Genomic DNA, 14,517 nt, shown 5'->3' on the forward strand with positions numbered 1-14,517 from the left:
GCATTATTATTTGAATTGAAAAAAGCAGACGTACGTTTTGGCCTCGTCTACAGTATTTCTCTAAAAGAGACTTAGCATCACCTTGTGGATTAATAGCAATCCTGCACTGTGTTGTTGTTTGTGCAGCATTATACCAAACATGATGTTCTTATAGAGGGAAGTGGCCACTGAAAGTACTGAAACAGTGTGCATTCAAAGGTTTAGAGATTAATTGATTAATGCTCACCTGTAAAGGTTATACTGTAGTGCATTTTAGGTTGGTCCTGAAATTTCACCCGAAATCTGAATGTAACTCACAAAAGTACCAATATTGTACACATTTGCACCTGAAGTAACTACAGTATAGTACAGTATTTTTTTGGCCATCAGACAAATGGACACTCAGACCAGAATATTTTATTTTTACAATATCAGCACCATTAAAAAAATAAGGAAAATGGCACTCACTATGTAATAATAAATGGTTCGAGTTGAAGCTCCAATCATGTTCCAATGATTTGGATGTGTCTGGTCCCCAAAAGATGAAACTCTTACTTTATCTGACTTGCGTGCTTTGAGAAATAATTAATATTTTTATTTAATTGGAGAGTGTAGGCAGCACGGTGAAATTGTGTTTAGCTCGTCTACCTCAAAGTCGAGAGAGTCTGGCTTCGGATTTCGGCTCCAGAACGGTTTGCATGTTCTCCATGTGCTTGTATGGGTTTGTCCGGGCACTTTCTTCCTCCCACATTTCAAAAACATGCATGTTCGGTTCATTGAGGATGGAATTTGTGTATGAATGGTTGTTTATCAATGTGTCATGCGATTGACAGGCAACCAGTCCAGGGTTGACCCTGTCTCTTTTCACGAGTTAACTGGGATAGGCTGAAGCTCACCCATGACCCTCATGAGGATGAACGTCAAGCCTTATAGAAAATGGATGTATGGGTAATGTTATCAGGAAAAACACAAGATTGTATTGAGTACATTTTCACAAAATAAAGAAGTCAAGGGCATGCCCCTTCTAAACTCATCAGTTGGTTAAAAGGTTCATAAATCCCTTTTCATCACGAATAAAATTAACTTGGCACCAACCAGCTGGAGGTATTTGTTTTCCCCTCAAGGCAGGGCTTTATTTCACAAAGGGTGCAACTATATTTCAGGGCTGTAGCCCCAGAATGCAAGTAGAGCTTTCAACATAAGTGTAGACCTTAATCCTATAATCATTACCATAACATTTTCATAACCTGTTCACACATCTGCAAGGTTCATTAGCCCAGAACCTAACATTCTTTTGCAATGATATAATATTAACCACAATTCTAACTGCACTGATTTCTACAATGAATTGAGGGTCTGTTGCCATAGTAGCAACCATCTGGCAGATAGTCTTTAAAGTAGGAGTAAAAGGACATCTGCCAAGATTTATAGGATGATTCAGAAAAGGGGTTTAAGACCTGTTGTTTGAAATTTTATAAATTACATTATACCATGTAAAATATTCCATCCCTTATTTCCTAGCATCAAAACATACCAAAGATTCTTCTCCTTTTTAGTCTATCCTGTACTTCCAAACAGTCATAAAATACACTGCACACATTTCTCAAGCAATCCCATCCCATCCATATTCATAATTGAATTCATCAACCAGTAGTTCATCATGAATCTGAATTCTTCATCATACCAAGACATTCTGGACAATTGTATGCTTCCTTTCAGTGTTGTGAGAACAGTTTGGGGTATAAGACTTTTTCTGTTCCAGTGCAAAGGCATGCTCAGATGAGTTTGGTGTAAAGGAACTTGACAGCTCTCTCCTCAAACACATTTGCGATAAACTGGAAGAGCGGTTGTGAGCCAGGCCCTCCCTTAAGGCAATCATAGTGCACACACACCACATCTTGTCTTTAACAAGAAAGAGCTACAGAATCAACTCTCCATATATTTTGTATTCGCCGTTCCTGTGGCTTTATTGTTCAGGTCTCAATATTATAGCTGTGGCATTTTCTGTTCATTCTTTTCCTGGAGGTATTAGCTAAGAAAAAAAAAAAAAAAAGAAAAACATTGAACACTGCATTCTTGTACACTAACTGACCTGATAGAGGTGCTATAATCAAACGTAATTTTTTTTTCTGAGTGATTGATTTACCATTGGCGGCACAGTAGACAACTGGTTAGCACAACTGCCTCACAGTTCTGAGGACCCTGGTTCAAATCCGACCTCGCCTGTGTGGAGTTTGCACATTCTTCCCGGGCCTGCATGGGTTTTCTTTGAGTACTCCGGTTTCCCCCCCACATCCCATAAACATGCATGGTAGGTGAATTGACAACTCTAAATTGCCTGTAGGTGTGAATGTGAGTGGGAATGGTTGTTTGGTTATATGTGCCCTGTGATTGTTCAGGGTGTACCCTGCCTCTCGCCCAAAGATAGCTGTGATAGGCTCCAGCACAGCCGCGATCCTAGTGAGGATAAGGGGTACGGAAAATGGATGGATGGATGGATTTAGCATTAATGATACTGAGGAGCATACTACAGACCATTTATGGTACTACGGAGCATACTAAAGACACTGGTGCATTTATAATTGTGACTGCATAAGGATAAATGATCCATCAGAACATTTTTGATCATCAAATAAAACCAAATATTGATGTTTGCAAAGCTTGTATATAAGTCAATAGATTGGTTGTTTTTACCCCCACATAGTGGAATGCATGAAATGCACATTTTATGGCACTCATCCAAAGAATAAAAATACAAAGGAAGGCAAACACCCACTGACAACCTGCATCCCTATACTAGTTTTGTTTTTCAACCAGTTTAACAAAGGTCACTCTTCAAATGTGGACACTGAGAGCTTAACTCGTTTATCATCATAGATTTTCTCCTTCATTATTATACCATGGCTGCGCTCAAGTTTCCATTTCACTCCTCAGTCTTGCATGCCTGTCTTACATTGAGGATTCATTAACTGTACTGACTGTATGATAGTCATATAATGCAATGAAGGAAGTATTTTAGAAGGGCAGAAAAATTAAAGCTATGATCAAAACTCATGACAAACATCAGAAATGCTATTTATGAAGGTGGAGGACACCCTGATTTTACTCTAAAATATCTCAGTCTTTTTTTTTTCCGACAACCATGCTTTTCACAAACTGTCTGCTCTATTATATATATATATATATATATAAGCATTTGTCTCACAGATATGGTACAGTCGTTTTAAGGAAGGCTGTTAGTAGTTGCACTGGACGAAATAACATGTTTTCAGCCCTCATCTTTGAATGGCATCAAAACTAAAATAAACAAATACTGTAAAGGTTACGTGTAAGATTACTCATTCTTCAGTACATTTCCATCAGATCCTTACTTGGCTTAACAACAACACTGGATAATAACCATTACAGCAAAACATTTTAATGTTAATGTTTTAAATGTTTCCAGCAAAAATGATTTGAGATTAGAGTGTTTTGAGTTACGAGCGTGGTCACACAATGATTTAAACCCGCAAGTCAAGGTACCACAGTATTATTTTTTTGTTACACCATGTGTCAGTGTCTGGCTGGTTCTCGTATTTTTTTTTTTAGATATTTTTCATGTTCTTAATCTACCCATTCAATTTATCAAAGGTTAAACTATAAACGTTTAGACAAGTAAAAGACAGAGGGAGACCTGTATAAAAGGAGACCTATAAAAATGATTTCATTATATGTTTAAACTGAAGTAAAAGGAAGGAAAGAGGGGAGAATGTCAAGGAGAAAGGGCTATCGGCTGAACAGAAAAAATAAGACGTTCTTCTATTTCAACTGTAGGGTTCATTGACCTATGGAGGCAACGTGTACATGTTCTCTGTCTCCTTCTGTCTTGCTTGTACATGTAAACATGAGGGTGGGAGAGAGAGAAAGAGAGAGAGGCCCCAAACCAACCAAAGTATAGTACTGTACCTGGTTTTGGAATATTCCTCCAGTGTGGTTGACATTGGTGTCTATAGAAAGATCTAGCAAAGCTCTGTTTCAAAAACATTGTTGTGATGTCAATGTAGATAAGGCAGACTGCTATAATGGTTATTTTTCGTCTGGCTTTCACTGATCAAAAGTAACCTATTTCACAACTTTTACGAAGCTATGCCTATAATTTAATAAAATACAAACCCTGATTCCAATGAAGTTGGGACATTGTGTAAAATGCAAAAAAAAAAAAAAGTTTAAACAGTGTAAACAGTGATTTGCAAATCATTTTCAATCTACATTCAATTGAATACGCTACATAGACAAGCTATGTTCAAACTAATGAACGTTATTGGCTTTTTTTTGGTGCAAATATTCTCTTGCTTTGAATTTGAGGCCTGCAACATGTTTCAAAAAAGCTGGGACAGGGGCAACAAAAGACTGGGAAAGTTGAGGAATGTGCAAAAAACACCTGTTTGGAACATTCCACAGGTGAACAGGTTAATTGGAACCAGGTGAGTGTCATGATTGGGTATAAAAGGAGCAGCCCCGAAAGGCTCAGTTGTTCACAAGCGAGGATGGGGCAAGGGTCACCATGTTGTGAACAACTGTCTGTGGAAAGAGTCCAACAGTTTAAGAACAATGTTTCTCAATGTACAATTGCAAGGAATGGAGGGATTTCCATAATATCAACAAAACATTCAGAGAATCTAGAGAAATCTCTGCACATAAGCGGCAAGGCAAAAAAACATTATTTACCAATATATATACCAATTATTTAAGTAGCTCAATTCAGAAAGTGGAGCTCATATGCATTTATTAAACACAATGCCTATTCCTACCTAATTTCTATATTAAAATAATTTTATTTGTTTCTTACATTATATTCTAATTTCCTGAGATTGTGAATTTGGGGTTTTTGTTGGTTGTAATCTATAATCATCAAAATTATCTAAAAATACAATCATGAAATCTTTCACTGTGTAGTAAATTTTAAAATGCTTCATTTTTTCATTAAACTAGTGAAATAGATTGTTTTCCACAATATTCTAATGTATTGAGATGTGCCTGTAAAAAAACAAATTCTGTAAACAAGTGACGAAAATAAATGCATTTAGTATTTTGTCTGAACATATTTCACTACGTCTTTCAGTCTTTCTATCTATTTTTCATTAATAAAACTATATTTCACACAAGACATGGGTTAGATATTCTGCAGATTGTTGCTCTTTATATGATGTATGCGAACACTTTCTATTCCTATCATCTTAAAGGGGGGTTTTGATCAAAATTTTCCATGAGCGTAATAAAAGACTATTTTATTATAACGTAATGAAAGTCCTATTGTAAACAACTGATGTACAAACAGGTATGTACATGACGAATGGTGGCTGACGACGAACGTGCTCGGCAAGTTTCGGCAACTTCCGACAGTTTCGCCATCGGACGCTCCCAGACTGCTTTATGTCTGGTACCCGAGACCATAGACATTTAGACGTGGACGCCTCATTGACTGGGTTGGTCCGTTGCTATTACGCGTCAGCGCGTCCGCCATAATTAATGTGGCAGCTGGTGTACAATGGACTGAACTTCATAAAGTGACAACCCTAAAAAGTGCACAAAGTTAATGCCTCTCATTAAATAAAACATTTTGGGAAGAGATAGGGATCAAAATTAACACATTCACTCCCACTGACGGCTTTAGAAGTCAAATATCCGTGTTAACTGGGAAGGCTGGCGGTGAATGAGTGAATGGATCTAACTTTTAATCTGTTGTTTAAAATGTTTACTCTTTTAGGATATATGTAAGTACCAAACCAGTGAATGTATTTCCTTAACATCACCAGTGTTCACAAAGTGATGTAGTGGTACATTCACTTGACTTCTGTGCAGGGTATGTGGGCTCTCTGTGATCCTGAACAGGATAAACAGTATAGAAAATGGATATTGCTGGGTGGTTTTCATTCATGTTTACACCTGTGCTGATTAAGATTAAATATGAAATCTGTGTCTATTATAAAAAAGATCCTGGAATTTAGCTGTGATATGTTGGTGTTAATGAGTAAAGAGCAACAATGTTTACATTCAACTGGTTTTATATTTAATGATTTTAATTTATTTATTTCACAATAATGTCAATCAGTGGAACAGTGGCGGCGCACAGATCACAACAGATCACAACAACAGATGTGATGTTTTTAATAAGTTTTGCTTTATTTTGGATTAAAAGAAGATCTTTGAAATCAATTATGTGTATTCATTTTTTTGAGCATGGTTGCCCTCTTTGTTAGAAGTGCACCCCCCTCCCCCCAGCAGAAAAATCATTTCCTTCTGACAGCTGTTTCCAGCTGCCCTTTATTTTTAGGAAAATATTCAAAAGTATTGGCCACAAGGTCAGCAAATTTTAATCGTAAAATGATATTTGAACGGCCAAATACAATCAAAGTCAGGGTTTAGTCGTGAGATCTTGCTTTGAGTGTAACGCTTAGAGACTGTTGGCCACCTCCATCATGGCGGCGACGTCGACGTACAATTTGGAGCTCCCAGCGGCATTTACGTATGTAACGTCTACGGCAGAGACCATGCTCGGGCGCCATATTGCCGAGCACTCCTCCCCTCCAGCCCGCCCGGGTCCCAGCAACACAGACCCACAGCTGCTGTGAAACACAGACTGAACAACGCTACAATTGGGGAGGACCGGTGATACAGCAAAACCAAGAGCCACATCGTGGAAATTCAATGGGATGGATTAAACCTTTTTACGCCACCGTTTAGTGCTCGTATTGGGACTTACGTCACGGTGCCACGGATAAAAGATCGCTTCATTTGTAGCTTTCTTTGAGCCTGAACACCTAAATACGTCTCAGTGTAGCTTGTGTTTAGCTCAGCGATGATGGATACTTGAAGCTAGTAGCTAAGCCGACGTTACTTCTCTGTCAGGCGAGTAGCGGTAGCTATAAATTCGCTCGGTCGCTCGTCTGTTACCCTAGTTTTAACATCCATGGTCATTATCGTATACAGTATGTTAGCTCGTGAGTAACAAAAACACAGACTGAAAACGCCGGTGAATTACAACTGGTATCAGCTGACGCTAGCTTGCTAGCCACACGTAAAGCGGCTACCAGCTTCGTGTGTCAATCGCGAGAGAGTGGATGTAACCAAGAGTGCAAAATTTCCCTTTATTTAAGATAGACTGTGTGATAAATAGAATCTTTATTTTTTTTGGGTGTGTGGGTGTGTGTGTGTGTGGGGGGCGGGGGGGGGGGGGGGGGGGGCGGGGGGGGGGGTGAGGTCGTGTTGTCCGTTCATCGTAGTTTCGTCAAAACGGCGGCGTTAACGTGCTTCAACTTTGTTACATACTGTCAGAGACCAACTACCCCCCGGATTTTCTTAAAATGCATCATCCGGACCCCACTGGAGACTCTGGCAGTGTTAGAAAGATGGCGCAGCCGGCTGCCTTTCACAGAAGGGGTAGCAACACCAGCAGCGGGAGCGGCTCCTCGCTGTCAACACCGGTGGCCACCAACAGTCACGGCTCGGCTGCTGAAGAATATCAGACCTCGCTGTTGATTCAGTGCCAAACTCCAGCTGGCTCATCCTCCCCAGGTCCCCACCATCCTCCTTCCCACAGCCTGAATCTACATTCCCAGGCCACACAGTCTGCTGGGGCTCAGATGAAAAAGAAGAGTGGCTTCCAGATCACAAGCGTGACTCCAGCGCAGACATCTGTGAGTACCAACAACAGTATTGCGGAGGACACAGAGAGCTACGACGACCTGGATGAATCCCACACAGAGGATCTGTCGTCCTCAGAAATCATGGATGTCTCTCTTTCACGAGCTAATGATGTAGTTGGAGCAGAGAGAAGCTCCTCTGAGGAGACCCTGAATAATTTTCATGAGGCTGAAACTCCAGGGCTCCTGTCACCAAACCAGCCTTCACACCCCCATTCTCTGAATCAAGCACCGCAACCGCAGCATGGTGGGGGTATGGTGAATGGGACTGTGCACCGTCATCCTCATCATCAGAACCATGCCCAGGGCTACCCACTGTCTTCTGGGTCTGTGGGTGCCTCATCTACCCATGCCTCTGTCATTCAGAAAATGCCTTCTAATGTTGGGGTCTCTCAAGAGGCAGCCCCTGCAAACATTGTTTCTCAGCCTGTGGTGATGGTGGGCCTGGGATCCACTCCTGGAATGCACAGCTCTGCTACAGGCACTGCAGTTAGTATAGTTAATCCCCAGACCAGCAGTGTTATTAATGTGAATATGTTGAGCTCTGCCAATGTGCCTGTGAGGGGGGGAATAAGCACGAGTGCGAGCAACAGCTCCGGAGGCTTTCCTCTCAATGCGAAAAGCGGTCCTGCGGGTGGTGGAGGTGGTTCTGCAGCATCTGGGGGCAACCTCATGACTAACACCAATAACACCATGATTCCGCAACAACAAACTCTCAACTGTAACATCTCTTTGACTACTACAACCACTTCTGCTGTTACTGTTGCCAGTGCCTCGAGTGGAATCCAGGGAAGACATGGTTCTGTGTCTATGAGTGCCCCTGTTACTGTCTCAACTATTCCTGCTCAACCTGCCCCAACAACAATGGTTGCTCACACCAGTTCTCGCTTCAGGGTGGTGAAGTTGGACTCAAGTTCGGAGCCCTTCAAGAAGGGCAGATGGACGTGCACTGAGTTTTACGACAAGGACACCCCAAACTCTGCTTCTTGCTCATCTACATCTGATGCTGGCAGCATGCGCCAGTTTGTCTCTGAGAACTTTGCTGGGTGCTCAGAGAGGGAAAGCACAAGTGGTAGCTCTGTGAGTAGTACTTTAAGCACAGTGAGCCATTATATGGAAAGTGTTTGCAGTGGCGAGACTGGGGGACCCCCAGTTTCCCAACATGCACAGGATTACGCCTCCCCTCCTCAGGGTTTTCAAGCAGGCCTTCCAAGTGGCTTAGTAGGTATGGGTGTGTCTCAATCGCAACCCCTTTTAAACCCCCAAGAGATCACCCATTCAAATATCAAGAGTAACATGCCTTCCTCGACTCCGTCAAACACAAATCCGCCAGTACCTGTGCAAGGCCACTCTATCACCAGTGGAATGCCTATTTCTGCTTCACCCCAGCAACAGCTTACCTACGCGCAGGCAGTTGCGAATCAAACCCCAGGCTCCACACAAGGCATTGTGGGTGTTCAGCAGCACCAGCACTATGCCTCATTTCCCCAACATCCATCTGCTGCCCCAGTACAAATGAGACCCCCTGAGTACAGCCAGGCACATCAAGGTATTCCCCAAGCTCCCGCCTCTCAACATCGATTGAACCAAGCTGGACTAAATTCTTCAGGGCAAGCTAATGGAGCATGTCAGATGATGGGAGGCCTCCAGCAGTCACCAGTAATCCTCCAAAGTCAACCCCAGCAGCCCTCATCTCTCCAGGCTACTACCTCCAATACAGCCTTCCATGTTGGAGTAGCAGCTCAACAGCCTCCGAGCCTCGCTGCTCACCTGGATTTCCAGCAACAGAAACCACAGTCCCTCCCAACACAAGTCCAAAACCTTGGTCTGTGCACCCAGTTGCCCACCACAATTCAGAGCCAGGTGACTGCACCTAGTGTGCCTCCATCTAACCCCGACCACCACGCTCTGCCACAAGTTCTCAATGTAGGCAACAATAGAATGCTCCCTCAAGGTGTTCCCCAGAGTTTGTCCCAGGAGCTCAGCAGTGCCCAGGCCCTGACCCATGCTGCTCAGGCTAGTGCCCTCTATGCTAGTCTGCCCACCTTCACTACTACTCAGCTGCAGGATGCCCAGCGACTCCTACTCCAGCACCAGTCTGCTCTGCTGGGATTGCCAAAGCTTTCCGGAGGGGACCCAGGATCTGGATTGAACGCTGGCCAAGAAGCTGAAGGCAACGCTGCCATCGCCAGTGCCTTAACTGCATCAGCTGGTCTTAAAACTCTGGATGGAGAGGAGGATGGGTAAGAGACTTTTTATTTTCTACTCCCTTAGCTTTTGATCATGTTAATTGCAGTGTGTTTGTTGACCAGCTCAACATTTGAGTGCAAAGCTGCAGGGTTCTAGTGGCTTCCGTCATTGTCTCAGCTGTGAGGGAGAAAGAGCCTTATTAGTTAGTTAATTAGTAGACTGTGACCAGGCTGCTACAATCAGATCTTGTCCTGTGTCAGTGGAAGATAATGGAGGGGTCATCTGGCTGTGACGCATCTTCTCCTGATGAAGTTGATTTGACGTTTTACTAGTCTGCCTACTTGGATCCTCACCATCTACATTTAACAGCGTGCTAACACTGGTGTGGCGTCTTGTGTTGTAATGCAGGAAATACAAAATACTTATTTAATCAAAGGTTTTTGATATTTCTCCCATCTATGGGTGACCTTTTAAGGGAAGAGATTTACTTGTTCACACTTAAACCTTCACTAAAAGCTCATTGATTTCGTTAAGAGCTCACTCTTGTCACGATCTGTCTTTTCTCTCATCTATTGTCCCTCTTCTTCAGTCGCTACGTTTTACTCTTGTCGATAGTTTGCCTGAATTAAATGTTTTCTTAAAACTTGAAATCCAGCTATGAACTGGAATAAAACACTTCAGTTTCAGTATAGTCTTTTCAGTACAATATTTTTCATCACCTGAATCTAAAATAGGAATTAAAAGTGTCATATAAGGTTGGTAATGTTTTAGTCAAATTTCCCTCTGTGGTTTGATGGATACTGAAGGTTGGTTAATGTTATCACATGACGTGTAACTCTGAGGAATGTGAAATCTTTGGGGATCAAATGGATTATTGTCTTTGATGATAACTAGAATTTGGGGCAAACTAAAGCCTTTGTTAAAATTGACAATATTGCCTACAAGAGTTGTGATCACAGTTCCTTTCTGCTAGTTTTTAGTTGTACTTTTCAGAAAGAAGCTGCCATTCATAACCAAACTGGTGCACATGGGTTAAAATAAGCTTAAATATTGTAGTTTCCATTACATCAGTGGGGAAAAAACAAGATTGTTTAGAAATGAGTGTCTTTTTTTAATTCGATGAGGCTTGTTTTGCACCTTTTGTTTGTTTGAATAATTTGCATGTTTTATGAGGCTTCTGATGGAGTGAATTAATGCATGACATCAACAAAAACAGTTGTTTCTCCACGCAGCTTGCTTTTGTTTTCCCCTCTAGTCACTAATGGACTGCAGAAGGCACATTGTCTTTATTTTAGAGGCAGTAAAATGGTAGAACAAGACGAGTTTGGGGGCTTGGATTGATAAACATTAATATACTATTTAACCTCCATAATCATCACATCTTTATTCATTTTCAACAAATTACAAGCTATTGCAACTTATGAAAAAAAGGGGTGTGGTTTAAAACTAGTAGACCCTATATCCAGATGATTTTTTTTTTCTCGACAAAGTGCTGAGAACAGTGTAATTTTAACTCGGTGGGAGGGAGGTTTTGAGGTTACCGACAAGGTACATGCTGTTCTGTTGTTAAATACTGAAGGAGAAATGTTCCGTGTGCACAATGATTGTATAGGAGACATTTCTGAGAGGCTTTTGCTGTCTGTACAGTAAACGTTGTTTACTGTTTAAAACGTTTTGTATGGTGTTGTCAGCAATGCTGATTTTGGCATTGTAAAAACGTACCAGTTGTCCTTGCTTTAAATCATAAATGTTCTATTGTCAACCACTCTAATACAGTGTTACAGTATGTCTGCCTAGTTAGAATTATATAAAATTTGACACTGAACTAGAGCGGTGTGGCAACATCTTTATCAATGACACGACATTTTTTTATTTGACTTTAAACTGAAATGTGGCCATTGTCAGGAAACGACTTTGATTCTTGGTTTCTTTGCCAGAACTTGGAAAATGAATTCAAAAAGGGCATTTATTTTCCTTGTATTTGTTGTAATGGTTTCTCATTACCCCCTAGCTTGGAGACAAATGTATAGCCAATCTTGGCACAGAGCATTAATAAAGGTTTCAGTCTGCTCATTGTAGAGGAGGCAGTTCCTCTCATCAACATGATGATCTTTATCTGGCAGGAATGTATTTAGAGCAGATTCCTGGTAGGGAGGTCTGTGGGCCGTTAGTACTTTCACAGTACGTGTTGTTGCTTCTTTGAACATATTTTCCGACTAGGGGTTGACACAGGAGTGGATTTTGACTCCTGCTCCCTTCCGGTCCCAGAGCGATGGATCCCACCCCTTCACAATTCCGAGTGAGTGTTTAAAAAATAAAAAATAAAATAAAATAAAAAATCCCCCTCCCATAGGGATCAAGCCCACTCCCTCCCAATCCCGAGCCGAAATTTTACAGAATCTCGCTCCCCTCCCCGTTTTTTCTTTTTTTTTTCTCTCTCCTTCCAGTCGATCCGCCTACATTTTTATTAATAGCTTGAAAGTCACCGGGAGTTGATGGGAATTTCCACTCCTGTCATGGTTTCCAGTCCCGGTGACTTTCGTTCCCACTCCTGCCCAATCCTGTGATTAAGATTGAAATCACACCTGTCCCGCGGGACCCACAGGACCCGGTGCGAATCCTGAAAAAATGTCAGCCTCAGACCAGGGCTGCACGATATGATTTGATCGGGCTGATAGGTATCGGCCGATATTTAGTATTTTATGCTGATCGGCTTTAATGTCATAATTCGCCGACGTCATTGATCGGCTCCGCAAAAGACACGTGCACAGTATATTTGAATCCAAAAGCTAGTTTATTTTTTGTCTTGTCGCGTGTCTTTTGATGTAGTACTGTAAATATCTGACGGCCAAAGAAGTTATTTAAAAAAACAAACAAAAAGAAAACCTCGGGGTGTGGCACAGACAACACGTCGGAGACGGGCAACATGTAATGCCCGGATCAGACTACAAGACAAATTTGCTCTTTCACGATTGCACTGTCTTCTATTCCGATACCACCGCATCCCGTTTTTTACGATCATTGGGCTTTATCTCGTCAACTCAAATGCGACTGGATACACTCATTACCGTGGCGACGACAACAAGAGTGAAGCGCGCCTACTATATTATGAGGACAAAATGGGGAAAAACGTGCGTTGGTGGTCACCAGTGCTCAGGAAAGGATTGGACGTTCGTTTTAAGGCTTGCTTGAGGTATGCTCACATACTTTTAGTACGATACGGCTCGCAAGCAGGCAATAAAATGTTATGTAGCCTAGCAAGCTAGCGTTAGTACGAACGGTTGGACGTAAACATGCCGCCGCTCTCTAAAGTTTCGGTGTGGGTGAAGTAATTTAATAAAAAATAATTTAATTACAGTAAGTTAGCACCCATTATTTCTGTCATCTAATGTTGGTTTGACCTGACTGATTAGAATACACGATCTGACTAGAGCAGTGATTTCCAACCTTTATGGAGCCAAGGAACATATTTTACAATTGAAAAATCTTACGGCACGCCAACAAACAAAAATGTCACAAATAGTGGCTACATTAATTACTGCATTTACTCCCTGCCCTCTAATAGAAGACCATTCATTTGTTCTGTCTGTCACGATGCCACACTGGCATAAATAGAGGAACAAAGATACATTATTTATTGTAAATATAATTTTTTGTGCAATTAAGTACACAAGTACATACAGTAAATGAACAGGTCATTTAAATAGACACATTCCTCCATGTTGTGATCGTTTTTTTAAACTGTGATCGGCCCCAAAAAACCTGATCGTGTAAAGCCTACCAGTATCTTGATATTTTTGATTTGTCGTGATACACGATATAGATTTCGATATTCTATTTTCTCCTGTAAATCACTTTATAAATGTTAAAATCAACCATTTGCATCATACAATGACACCAATATAACGAATCAAGCAGACACTACATTTGAATTTTGAACATGAAAATGAAATATTCTGTCTTAAGATGATACAAAAACACGTGTGCGGGAGTTTTCTGGATGGGCAGGGGAGTTTACTGCTTATTGTGAGAGGCGGACCAGCAGAGTGAAAGAAGAAAATATTACATGATTTGTACTGGATGGTCGCGATCTAGTCAATTTATACAGCTCAAGTGCAATAACGCGCGATATATCGAGTATATTCGATACACAGTATTCCCCCGCCCCACCCCACCCACCCCAGACTACTGGGGAGTGGAAGATCCTGTAATCGTGGTGGCTTATGTTTGGTTTAGGTGGGGTGGGTGGACTGCTGCTGGTTGAATGGTGGGGTTAATGGTGAAATCGTAACCAAAGCACTTTGTAGATAGTGATCAAATACAGCATTCCTCTGGTAATTCTCCTGAGCACCAGTGACCACCAGCACACGTTTTCCCCCATTTTGTTCTTATAATACACACGACGCAAGGTTATTGTTGTTGTTGCCATGGTAACGAGTGTATCTGGCCGCGTTTGAGTTGGCAAGATAAAGCCCCGTGATCGTAAAAGATGGGATGCGGTGGTATCGGAATACAAGATTTTATTGCAGTAGTCGGACATAGTGCAATCGTGAAAGACCAAATTTGTCTTGTAGTCTGATCCAGGCATTACATGCTGTCTGTCCCACACCGCTGCCATGTTTAACAAATAAATAAATAAATAAATAAAAAATACAAATAAAATTCA

At 41.5% G+C, this 14,517-nt stretch overlaps 1 protein-coding gene across 2 annotated transcripts in view; it reads left to right on the forward strand.

Moving 5' to 3' along the window:
- The first annotated feature begins 7,187 nt into the window (after positions 1 to 7,187).
- The window catches only part of LOC133486465 (TSC22 domain family protein 1-like), a 37,500-nt gene continuing 30,170 nt past the window's right edge, over positions 7,188 to 14,517 (forward strand). Inside the window, exons 1-2 of one of the 2 annotated variants that reach the window (XM_061791651.1) lie at positions 7,188 to 9,904; positions 10,112 to 12,769. In XM_061791651.1, the coding sequence (XP_061647635.1) occupies positions 7,323 to 9,904; positions 10,112 to 10,121 (2,592 nt within the window). In that variant the 5' untranslated portion in view covers positions 7,188 to 7,322 and the 3' untranslated portion in view covers positions 10,122 to 12,769. Of the gene's footprint in view, positions 9,905 to 10,111; positions 12,770 to 14,517 lie in introns of those variants that run through there. The other variant, XM_061791650.1, reaches the window with a different exon arrangement.

The sequence above is a fragment of the Phyllopteryx taeniolatus genome, chromosome 12, assembly GCF_024500385.1.
Source record: "Phyllopteryx taeniolatus isolate TA_2022b chromosome 12, UOR_Ptae_1.2, whole genome shotgun sequence".
NCBI classification, from domain to species: Eukaryota; Metazoa; Chordata; class Actinopteri; order Syngnathiformes; family Syngnathidae; genus Phyllopteryx; species Phyllopteryx taeniolatus.